Source organism: Platichthys flesus, chromosome 22, assembly GCF_949316205.1.
Source record: "Platichthys flesus chromosome 22, fPlaFle2.1, whole genome shotgun sequence".
NCBI classification, from domain to species: domain Eukaryota; kingdom Metazoa; phylum Chordata; class Actinopteri; order Pleuronectiformes; family Pleuronectidae; genus Platichthys; species Platichthys flesus.
The window spans coordinates 2,641,017-2,653,008 of NC_084966.1; the positions used below are offsets into that span (position 1 = coordinate 2,641,017).

The following is an 11,992-nucleotide window of genomic DNA, read 5'->3' on the forward strand; positions in this document are numbered from 1 at the left end:
AATTGTGGCCCAGATCTTTCAAACCCCTGAAGTGCTGTATAAATACAGATATTATTAATATTTAGTCTTAATTCTCTTATCACTTACCTTCACGCGCCTATTTTCAGTTTTCCAAGCCAATGCTGCCATCTGCTGTTCACTACCTTGAGGTACAGCAGAGGAATATTAAAATAAATGTTTCATTATTTCATTCAAATAATATCATTACAGGGAAAATGATTATTAATATTACTTCAGAAAAAAATCTCAACCATCTCAGCTTCATCTAGGAAAAATAACCTGTTTCTACGTTTGTGTTAAAGATACAAATGTGGAGAAAATCCACTTAATCATCTTTAAATAATTAATAGCATGTTTGTGAGACAAATAAACAGTGTGAGATTGGCTAAAAGGAACAATATGATATAATAGAACAGGTAATACAGCAGTTTGTTCCCCTGATGGAACAGAAGCATGAGACTCAGACACATTCAGCCATTTATTCCCCCCTGAGTTAAATCAACCGAACCCATCCTTTTTGTGTCTGTCTGTCTCTAACACTCACACACACACACAGACACACACACACTGGGGTCTGCGGGTCACTGTACAATGAGACAGCTGAGCCATCCCTCCCAGTCCCTGGGGAAACAATTACAGCGCAGCAGAGGCAGAGGAGTCGGACAGGGGGCTGGGAATTAATGATGGGCTCATGCCCGGCTGCCACTGGCTCATGACTCAAACTGGAGGAGAAGCTCATAGACAGAGAGGATGACGCCTCCTGCTGGTAGGTACACGGCACTGCTGTTTCTGTGTCCTGTCTGATTATCATTAAATATAAAGTTCCTACATGACAATCATCACACAGATCATAATGCAATTAGAAATATAGGAGAAGTTAAATATAGATCTTTATATGTCTAAAACATCTGGATCAAGTAGAGGTTTAACATCACAAGTTAATAAAGATAAACTGATTAGATCTGAGAGTTAATTAAATATGATCTATCTATCTATCTATCTATCTAATATCTAAAGTTCAGTATATGGAGACTTACGACCATCTAGTGGTCAAATCGCAGATTGCAACCAGCTGAACAGAGGAACCTACTTTTGCTTCAGATGACATTAACACATGAAAGTCTCTCTTCACAGTCAGTGTTGGAATGAATCTAGTTTCAAAATGAAGATATATATCTTTGAAAGCTTGAATACAGGGACTATTGGGCCTCAACCTATGTATTTCAAAGTTAATATTATTATTTATTGACGGATCCTGTGTGGACGTGTCGAGTCGTTTCATCCTGAGTCACATGCATCAGCTCAGACTGAGAGAAGAACCTGGACGGGACAGAAAACCCATTCAATCATATGTTTCATAATGATGAGGAGATTTGATTCTAGAAAACAAATCATAATCACATCTGAGCTGATAATGATCTAACACACTTTTTCCATATCCATAGCCATTGTTCAGACACACAGTGAAAACGGCAGACCTCCACCATCCTTCTCCTCCCCCACAACCCCCTCCAGCTGCCTCCTCTTCCTCCTCTGATCAACCGCCACCCCCCCCCCCTCCCTCCTCCCTCCCTCTCGTGGCCTGTTGCCATGGAAGCTGATTGGAAGGCTCACTCGGTCTCCCCCCCGCACGTTGCCACTCCATCCTCACCGAGGAGAAAGCAAAAGCGAGTCGGAGCTCGGCACAAAACCCTAAAATGAAAAATGAACTAAGACAAGACGTCCATCTCCATTTCTTCATTTTCGTGCTTTGTTCTAACACAAAAGAAGAAGAAATGTGAAGCCCTACCACTTCAATACTTTATCTTTGTCCATGTAAACTCAAGGCTGAGGCTTTAAATAGATTTATTGTCGTAATGTTTCAAACCAAACACAACTGTAACGAGAGAAGTGCACGTTCAGGGTCGAGCATCTCATAGCAACGATGTTTCAGTCGAGTGGCTGATCACGTCTGTCTGAAAGCCTTGTTGTGTACATTGGTGCTTTGTGCAGTTTGTGTGCTACAAAGACCGCCTGTTTACAACACGGCTGATATTTTCTATTTGCGGATTATAAAAAACTGCACAAACAAACGGTAAAGACATTGTTTCCATTCATACATGAAAAGTATATAAATGTCCTATTTCCATCATATTAGCTCTGTAATGACTTGATGAATAAAGATGGACCACGCGTCTCCCTCCTTCCAGAAAAGAAGCCAAATTCGATGTCCATCACGATGTCTTTTCCTTTGAATGGCATCAAATAAACAATTTACAGTCTTTAAGGTTTGGTCCTTCTGTTAACAGCCACCAGGGGGCGATCTGTGTCACTTTTAGGGAGCTGTCATGTCTATATACAGTCTAAGCTGCCACCTGGTGGTCATTGTGACAAACTACAACATTTGAATGTTGATTGGCTTAATTCAGGTTCTTGAGACGTTGTTAAAAAATGGAAACCTGCACAAAGCAGGTTAAATCTTTATAAAGTGTTTGTTTGTCTGTTAGTGAACAGGATTATGTAAATTACAGGATTATGAACTTGTGTTAATTAACTCGGTGGGAGGCTGTGGAACGAGTTCAGGAGAGAACCCAAAAATCTTTGTGCTGCTGCAGGACATTTAGAAACGTTCTTTAACATCGTGAGACATTGTCGTTGATTTCTCAGAAAAGAACTCATGGAACCTGATGAGAAGTTCACCTGTGTGTGGGTGGAATTTACAAATTCAAAATGGAATCAGTTAATGTTAAAGTGGTTTCATGAGGGGAGTGTCCGGCCGTGTGTGTAGTTCTCATTTTAGAATGAATCAACTCAGGGCCGAAGCTCCACTGAGGACAATAGCTGTTGGTCCAGTTCAGAGGAGGAGGAGGAGGAGGAGGCCTTCGTGGGCCGATGAAGGCCGAACTGAAATGAGATGGACTGTTCTCACCCTTCACCAGAGACACCACGATCCACCCGGCAGATCCTTGGAAATGGGACAGTGCAGCTTCCCCTCCGTGACGCAGTCGGTCTTCAGCAGCAGCCTCGGACCGGACACAGCCCCTGAAGTGAGACACAGACAGTGAGGTCACGGTGTGAGACCTTCATCTCATAAGGACATGCACAGAAAATATGAATGAGGCAGCAATTCGATTTATATTCTGTTTTTTTTAACATCATGATGTCAATTATAACATGATGGGATTTTCTGATCATTATCTGCTTTAAACTGTGTCTCTAGCTCTATTATCTGTGGAGACATCTTGGAAAATGTGTTTTTCACACCATCTCTTTGTGTCAACTTCGACCTCTGACGCTTCCAAATCAATATTCCCATAAACTCTGGTGAAAACAGACAGGGTTGAAAACTTATTAACAATTAATAACAAATCTATTAATTTGAATTTGAACATATTTGTTATATTATTTATTTATTCTCTTATATCGGCCTCATGTGTATTTTTTGTTTACTTTCATACACAAACCAACAGTGAAGATGATTGATTTCCATCATTGTCTCAGTTTCCTCGGATTCCATTTGCTCTGCTATGGATTTAAATTTCAAATTAGCTTTGAGAATGTTGTTTTAAAGAAGGACGCCACATTTCAATTTGAATCAAAAACAGGCTGCAAATATATGACAGTAAGAAATTACACGTTATTGCGAGAAACTTGTGGCTTAATACTTGATATGAGAGTTAATGAACCTCTGGAGAGAAGGCAGAATCTACACTTTCCACCCCCACCCCTTCACATCCACCAGCACATCTACACCCTCCCCTCTCTCTTCCTCTCTCTCTCTCTCTCTCTCTCTCTCTCTCTCTCTGTGATCTCCAAGGGCTCGCTTCACCTCAGTCAAGCTCCAGCGCTCCAGCCGGCAGCAGCATCGGGCTAACAAGTCTTTGTGAGGAGAGAGAGAGAGGGAGAGAGAGAGAGAGAGAAGACAGGAAGAGGAAGGGAGGAGGGGGTGCAGACGGAGAGAGAGCCGACAGCCTGAGCATAGGATGAGGGTGCACAGGGAGAAAGCATAAGATAGAGGCAGAAGTGCTCAGTGCTGCACAATAGTGCCAGAGGCTGCTGGAGAGAGAGAGAGAGAGGGAGAGAGGGAGAGAGAGAGAGCGAGAGAGAGAGAGAGAGAGAGAGAGAGAGAGAGAGAGAGAGAGAGAGAGAGAGAGAGAGAGAGAGAGAGGGGAGAGTCAGGCATCATGGCAGCGCTCACTGCATCATCACGACACATGGGGATGTTTGGCTGCCGCTGCTGGTGAACACCGTGTGATGCAGAGGAGCGACTCGAGGACTTCCTGGAAACCAGAGGCAAGCCGAGGAAACAGGTCAGTGACGGTGAAAGGTAGAGAGAGGGAGAGGGAGAGGAGGGGGGTTCATCCCAGCACAGGGGGGTGAAGGGGATTTACATGAGTCAATGAGAAATCCCCCTGTTAGTGTTTGGGACGTGGACATGCATGGGGAGTGGGAGGCTGCGTGTGCATTCAGACACGTGAGTGGTTTTGTGCATGTGTGTGTAGTGTCTTCCTGTTTCTACTGATTCTCCCTGCGAAGCAATGAGGAGGACGGAACAACCTCAGAGGAAATAATAAAGAAAAACTGAAATAAGAGGGTGAGACATTCAAATGAAGGTGTTTGGTAATGAGGAGCAGCACAGGAGGGAAGTGTGTGTGGCAGTGTGGGGAGTAAGAGAGGGAGCAGGGAGACAAAGCCAGTCAGAGAGGAGAAGCTTGGCCCAGCATCCAGCTCTGCTGCATATGATGTAATCCTCCACCAGTCCAAGCAGTCAGCTCAACACTTTCAACAAATATGAAATTGAAGTATCCACAAACTGTGGAGGGCTGGGTAACACCACACGTCCCAGTATGTGAGAGGATTTAGAATAAACAACCTAAAAATTTCTCGATTTGTTTATCTACATTTAAACGACAATTAATTCTCGAGGGCGAAGTTCTGCAGGAAACATCCTGAAGTTTAGATTCTTTCCTTCTGAGCTCGTTTCAGTTTGAGCCTTAAAACCACAAGATCCCCTGGTTTAACGTTCCTGCAGCCACTCACTGGGAGACCACTACAGAGGTTTAGATTAAGTCCTGCATAATCGTGTGGTCCTGTGGTAAAGTCGAGCGATGGATGGAATTGGCTCAACATTAATCTCGACCCTTGAGGGGGAAGATTCCCGCTTCCTGTCTCGTCAGGCCTGAGGGTGACTGTGCTGGTTTAACCTGGTTTGAGAATCTGTTACAAATACAAATACACAGTAAATTATGGTATTCAAGCTTGTTTTAACCAGATTTGAGTTCTAATGTTTTGATTTGTCAAATTGGATTTCTGGGCAACATAGTTCAATATAAGATTGTGCTTTTCTAACTCATTGAAAATAGTTTGATGACGTTGGTTCCTTCTGCAGTAAAATTGAGTTAAAATTATAAACTCTTTACTCCACTTTTCAATATGTGTGATTCACAAAGTGGATTCCCTTCCCACAGTTTTTAAAGTTTGCCAACTTAGTCTCAAAAGCCTGAAAAGAAGCCAGAGGTATCTTGCATCACCTGGATTGCACGAGTCTGTGGTGATCCATGAACCTGTGGTCTGTGCAGGTGTGACGAGTGGGAGGAGCCACAGGATGAGTGGGATTCTGAAGAGGAAGCTGGAGGAGGGTCCCGCCCCCTTCCTCTCGCTGCAGGGCTCCGAGGACGACGAGGTGTCCTGCAGCGACAGCGGCAACAGCAGCGACAGCCTCAACCATCCGGTTCCCTCTGGGCTGCTGGACTGTAAGACCACATCACCACAAGTCACCACAAGTCACCACATCACCACAAGTCACCACAAGTCACCACATCACCACAAGTCACCACAAGTCACCAGAAGTCACCACAAGTCACCACAAGTCACCACAAGTCACCACAAGTCACCACAAGTCAACACGTGTCACCACATCACCACAAGTCACCACACATCACCACAAGTCACCACAAGTCACCACAAGTCAACCCGTGTCACCACATCACCACAAGTCACCACACATCACAACAAGTCACAACATCACCACATCACCACAAGTCACCACACATCACAACAAGTCACCACAAGTCACCAGAAGTCACCACAAGTCACCACAAGTCACCACAAGTCACCACACATCACCACAAGTCACCACAAGTCACCACAAGTCACCACACATCACCACAAGTCACCACGTGTCACCACATCACCACAAGTCACCACAAGTCACCACAAGTCAACACGTGTCACTACATCACCACAAGTCACCACATCACCACATCACCACAAGTCACCACACATCACAACAAGTCACCACACGTCACCACATCACCACAAGTCACCACAAGTCACCACAAGTCACCACAAGTCACCACACATCACCACAAGTCACCACAAGTCAACACGTGTCACCACATCACCACAAGTCAACACGTGTCACCACATCACCACAAGTCACCACAAGTCACCACAAGTCAACACGTGTCACCACATAACCACAAGTCACCACATCACCACATCACCACAAGTCACCACACATCACAACAAGTCACCACACGTCACCACATCACCACAAGTCACACATCACCACAAGTCAACACGTGTCACCACATCACCACAAGTCACCACAAGTCACCACAAGTCAACACGTGTCACCACATAACCACAAGTCACCACATCACCACATCACCACAAGTCACCACACATCACAACAAGTCACCACACGTCACCACATCACCACAAGTCACACATCACCACAAGTCACCACAAGTCACCACAAGTCACCACACATCACAACAAGTCACCACACGTCACCACATAACCACAAGTCACCACAAGTCACTGCTCTGTTTGTCCTGCACACAGATCGGTTAAATGCAGAGGTTAAATTTACCTACATGTGCATGTCTGTGCATGTGTTTGGTATAAATACACATATCTTAATCTTAATCTTAATCTTAATCTTAAATCAACACTAGTCACCACATCACCATCACCACATGTCACCACAAGTCACCACACGTCACCAGAAGTCACCACAAGTCACCAGAAGTCACCACACGTCACCAGAAGTCACCACAAGTCACCACAAGTCACCACACGTCACCAGAAGTCACCACACGTCACCACCACAAGTCACCACACGTCACCAGAAGTCACCACAAGTCACCATAAGTCACCACACGTCACCAGAAGTCACCACAAGTCACCACAAGTCACCACACGTCACCAGAAGTCACCACAAGTCACCACCACAAGTCACCACAAGTCACCACAAGTCACCACACGTCACCACACGTCACCACAAGTCACCACAAGTCACCACACGTCACCACATCACCACAAGTCACCTTAAGGCCCCACATCACCACGTCATCACATCACCACAAGTCACCACACGTCACTACATCACCACAAGTCACCACAAGTCACTACATCACCACAAGTCACCTTAAGGTCCCACATCACCACGTCACCACACGTCTCCACACGACACCACAAGTTACCACACGTCACAACAAATCCCCACAAGTCACCACAAGTCACCACAAGTCACCACACCACCACAAGTCACACATCACCACAAGTCACCACACGTCACCAAACGTCACCACGTCACCACATCACCACAAGTCACCTTAAGGCCCCACATCACCACGTCATCACATCACCACAAGTCACCACAAGTCACTACATCACCACAAGTCACCTTAAGGTCTCACATCACCACGTCACCACACGTCTCCACACGACACCACAAGTCACCACACGTCACAACAAATCCCCACAAGTCACCACACATCACCACAAGTCACCACACCACCACAAGTCACACATCACCACAATTCACCACACGTCACCAAACGTCACCACGTCACCACATCACCACAAGTCACCACACATCACCACAAGTCACCACACGTCACCACATCACCACAAGTCACAAGTCACCACAAGTCACCACAAGTCACCACAAGTCACCACATCACCACAAGTCACCACAAGTCACCACAAATCCCCACAAGTCACCACACCACCACAAGTCACACATCACCACAAGTCACCACATCACCACAAGTCACCACACGTCACCACGTCACCACAAGTCACCACACATCACAACAAGTCACCACACGTCACCACATCACCACAAGTCACAAGTCACCACACGTCACCACGTCACCACAAGTCACCACACGTCACCACAAGTCACCACAAGTCACCACAAGTCACCTTAAGGCCCCACATCAGCACGTCACCACACGTCACCACACGTCAACACAAGTCACCACAAGTCACCTTAAGGCCCCACATCAGCACGTCACCACACGTCACCACACGTCAACACAAGTCACCACACGTCACCACATCACCACAAATCACCACAAATCCCCACAAGTGACTCACCTAAAGTCATGTAAACGTATCAGTGAACATGACAACTCACTCTTTAGTGTCCATTGCAGTCATTGTGTGTAATTTTTTCATAATCAATTTATATGGCAGCAAACGTTTTCCATTCAAGATTTAAATGGTGAAGATTAAACTGATAGAAATCTTTCCATTACATATTTAGTGGTTCTATATGCCTGAGTATAAGGAGTACAGTTAGTCTCAACCCTCAATACCTATAGGATACAAGTCATCTTGTATTATATACACACATACATGTGCGGTGTCCCTCAAGGATCTATTGTGGGACCACTCTTCTTTTCTATTCATCAGACTATTTCCCTAGAACCTGATCCAGCTGCAGATGTAACATTGTTGTCGTCTCTTGTCTGCTCCCATCATGTGCATGATTAAATGGGGTGACTGGGTTTTTTGATTCTGCCCAAACAGAACAATAGCATCTTAGTTCATTAGGTTTATGATGTATAATTATGAAACAGGTTTAGCTCGACCCGGACCTTTAATAAAAGTGAATCGACAATTAAAGTCCAGACCCGACTCTGTGTTTCTATTCCAGCTTCTCTGCAGCAGCACCCGAAGCGACTCCGGGGCCGCAACGTGCACTTTGAGAGCGTGACAGTCTACTACTTCAACCGGCGGCAGGGCTTCACCAGCGTGCCCACGCAGGGCGGCAGCACCCTGGGGATGTCGCCACGCCACAGCGGCGTGAAGCGCTTCACCCTCAGGGAGTTCGCCCTGGAGCAGAAGAGGAGCCACCGCAACATGCTGAGGGATCATCTCAAGGAGGAGAAGCTCAACGCCATCAAACTCAAAGTCCGTGAGACAACTGACTCCTACAAAGTTCCATTGCCTAATTTCTTTACCATGATTTTTCCTTCATCAAAGCCTATTTGACTAAAGGGTAACTGCTGAAATAGGACAGTGATAGGACAAAGGAATAAAATATAGTGTTTAGTTTTCTCTGCATGTGATAATAATGAACAACCAGATCTTTGTCCATTTAAAAGACTTTAACGTAAATCTCTTCTTCCTCCAGATGACAAAGAACGGCACGGTGTCATCGGTGGAGGCCGACACCCTCACGCTCGATGACATCTCTGAGGACGACCTGGACGTGGACAACACAGAGGTGGACGATTATTTCTTCCTCCAGCCTCTGACCACCAGGAGACGCCGCGCCCTCCTCCGCTCCTCGGGCGTCCGACGCATCGACGTGGACGAGAAGCACGAGCTGCGTTCCCTCCGCGTGTCCAGGGAGGAGTGTGGGTGCCGGTGCCGCGGGTCATGTGACCCTGAGACGTGTGCTTGCAGCCTGGCCGGCATTAAGTGCCAGGTAAATGGAACTGTGGTGAGGCCCATCTATAATACTCAAGTGTTGTTCCCGTCTGTCTGAAGAACTGAACATATTCATTTGTTCTTATTTGGTCAAAAGTCCGGTTAGGAATTGTAGGAATTTTGGTTATTTTAGGTTTCTGACTTCAATCCATACTGGTGCTACTCCTTTGGTCACGACCTCTGACCTTTACATTTTACCACATCCTAACCTCAAGCTCCTGAGTTCCATTTGAACGCAGCAATACTAACTCCAAATCACTTTAAGCATCCAGCCTCCTCCATGTCACAGCAGATGGGACATGGTGCAAACTGAAAGGTCGAGGTACTGTGGTTAGGGTTAGGGTTAGGGTTAACCCCTAACCCTAACCACAGTACCTCGACCTGATCAGAAAGGGATATTTTTGTTTTACCTCTTCTATCAGACAGTTAGTGTTAGGGTTAGAGTTAACCCCTAACACTATCCCAGCAAGTCTTCCATGAGGTTAGGATTAACCCCTAACCCTGACCCTGTAGTGGATTGTGTCACACCACAGAAAGTGATATTTTAGTTTTACCTCTTCTATCAGACAGTTAGGGTTAGGGTTAGTGGATTATTGAATTTATCTTCAAAGTTTTAGAGGATTTTTCACAAGCAAATGGTTGAATCATTTTTTTTATATACAGTCGACTGCTGTTTGATCATTGAATCAATTCAAATTCTAGATTTTCAGGGTATTGACCACATGAAGCTCTTCAGCATCAAGACGTATGGAAATATTAGACAAACCAAATATAGAGCAGTAGCAGCCCTGGTTGTGTTGACCTGTCCCCTCTGTCCCACACATGCAGGTGGACCGCATGTCCTTCCCGTGCGGCTGCAGCAAAGACGGCTGCAGCAACGCCACAGGACGCCTGGAGTTCAACCCGGTCCGGGTGCGCACCCACTTCCTGCACACCATCATGAAGCTGGAGCTGGAGAGGAGCGGCGACGAGCATCATCATCATCATCATCATCATCATCAGCAGCAGCCGCCGGAGCAGCAGCTGGTAACCAACGGCAACGGTTACCATGGAGACTCCTCCTTGGTCCAGCAGCAGCAGCATCCGAACCTGCAGTTTCCACTGATGAGCGCCACGCCGCACATTCCCATCATGCACCTCCAGAACACAGGCGACGCTGATTTACACCTTGAGGAGGAGGAAGAGGAAGAAGAGGAGGAGGAGGAGGAGGAAGAGGATGAAGATGATGAAGCGTATGAGGAAGACGAGGACGGCAGCAGTATGTGCAGCGGGCTGTCAGACTGCAGCACGCACAGCTTGGAAACAATCGAGCCCGAGGATGGAGAAGAGGACGAGGAGGATGAGGAGGATGAGGAGGACGAGGAGGACGAGGAGGAGGACGAGGAAGACGAGGAAGAGGAAGACTGGGAGTGTTCAGTTCCTCCGCCCTACTCTGTCCCACTTCCTTCTGTGCTGAGTTACTCCAACAACACACTCGTGAGCCTCAGTAACCCCTTCCACAGCACCCCCCCCATGCAGCACTATCAGATGGACGGCTCTGTGAAGGACACTCCCCCCACCCTCCCCAGCCCCCCCACCCTCCCCACCCTCCCCACAGTGGAAAGAGCACTCGAGGCCGAAATAAACACTGAGCCCCAGTGCCGAACGTTCCCAGGCCCCAGTGAGTCCCTGACGCTCCCGACCCCTTCACATGTACACACCCGTGAGACGAGCGCCGCAGCCAATGAGCGGCCGCGCTCCACAGACCTCCAGAACGGTCCAGACGACCATGACTCACACACTGAGGCTGTGGAGCAGACAGGGGAGGAAATAAGAGAGCCATTACAGGGGCGGCTGAAAGAGCAGGGAGCCGAGCCCGATGGAAAGACAGACGCGTCATGCTCACAGAGCGCCTGATGATTCAGACCCTTCAGAAAGGGTGCGTTCTTTATTTGGAATCGTGACCTTCCAGCGTCGGAGGGTTATTCTGGATAAGTGCTCTTCCAAAGACAGAGGGTGATCTCATTCGAGCCAAACCTTTTCAAGATCAACTGGCCAATAGAACAGTGTTTCTGTATCTTACCTGTAACTACATGAAGTGTCACTTCTGCCTTGTTCTGAAGTCTTTGATTATTACAGCATGTTTTCTGGATGTGGGGCGTCAGTGACTGATCCATGAGATTGTGAGATGCCCGTATTGTTTCACTATTCCCCATCGTGCTGGTGTCCCCCCCCGCTGCTAGCCGTTCTGGAATGCCTGTCTGTATCGCATGTGTTCTGTTTGGACTCTCACACAAACTGT

At 46.9% G+C, this 11,992-nt stretch overlaps 1 protein-coding gene across 1 annotated transcript; it reads left to right on the forward strand.

Moving 5' to 3' along the window:
• Positions 1-3,875: 3,875 nt before the first annotated feature.
• Positions 3,876-11,992, forward strand: LOC133933705 (cysteine/serine-rich nuclear protein 3-like). The gene is made up of 5 exons (XM_062380889.1): positions 3,876-4,289; positions 5,559-5,732; positions 8,933-9,189; positions 9,413-9,724; positions 10,540-11,992. The coding sequence occupies exons 2-5, from the start codon at positions 5,585-5,587 to the stop codon at positions 11,605-11,607; spliced, it is 1,785 nt and encodes a 594-aa protein (XP_062236873.1). The 5' UTR covers positions 3,876-4,289; positions 5,559-5,584; the 3' UTR covers positions 11,608-11,992.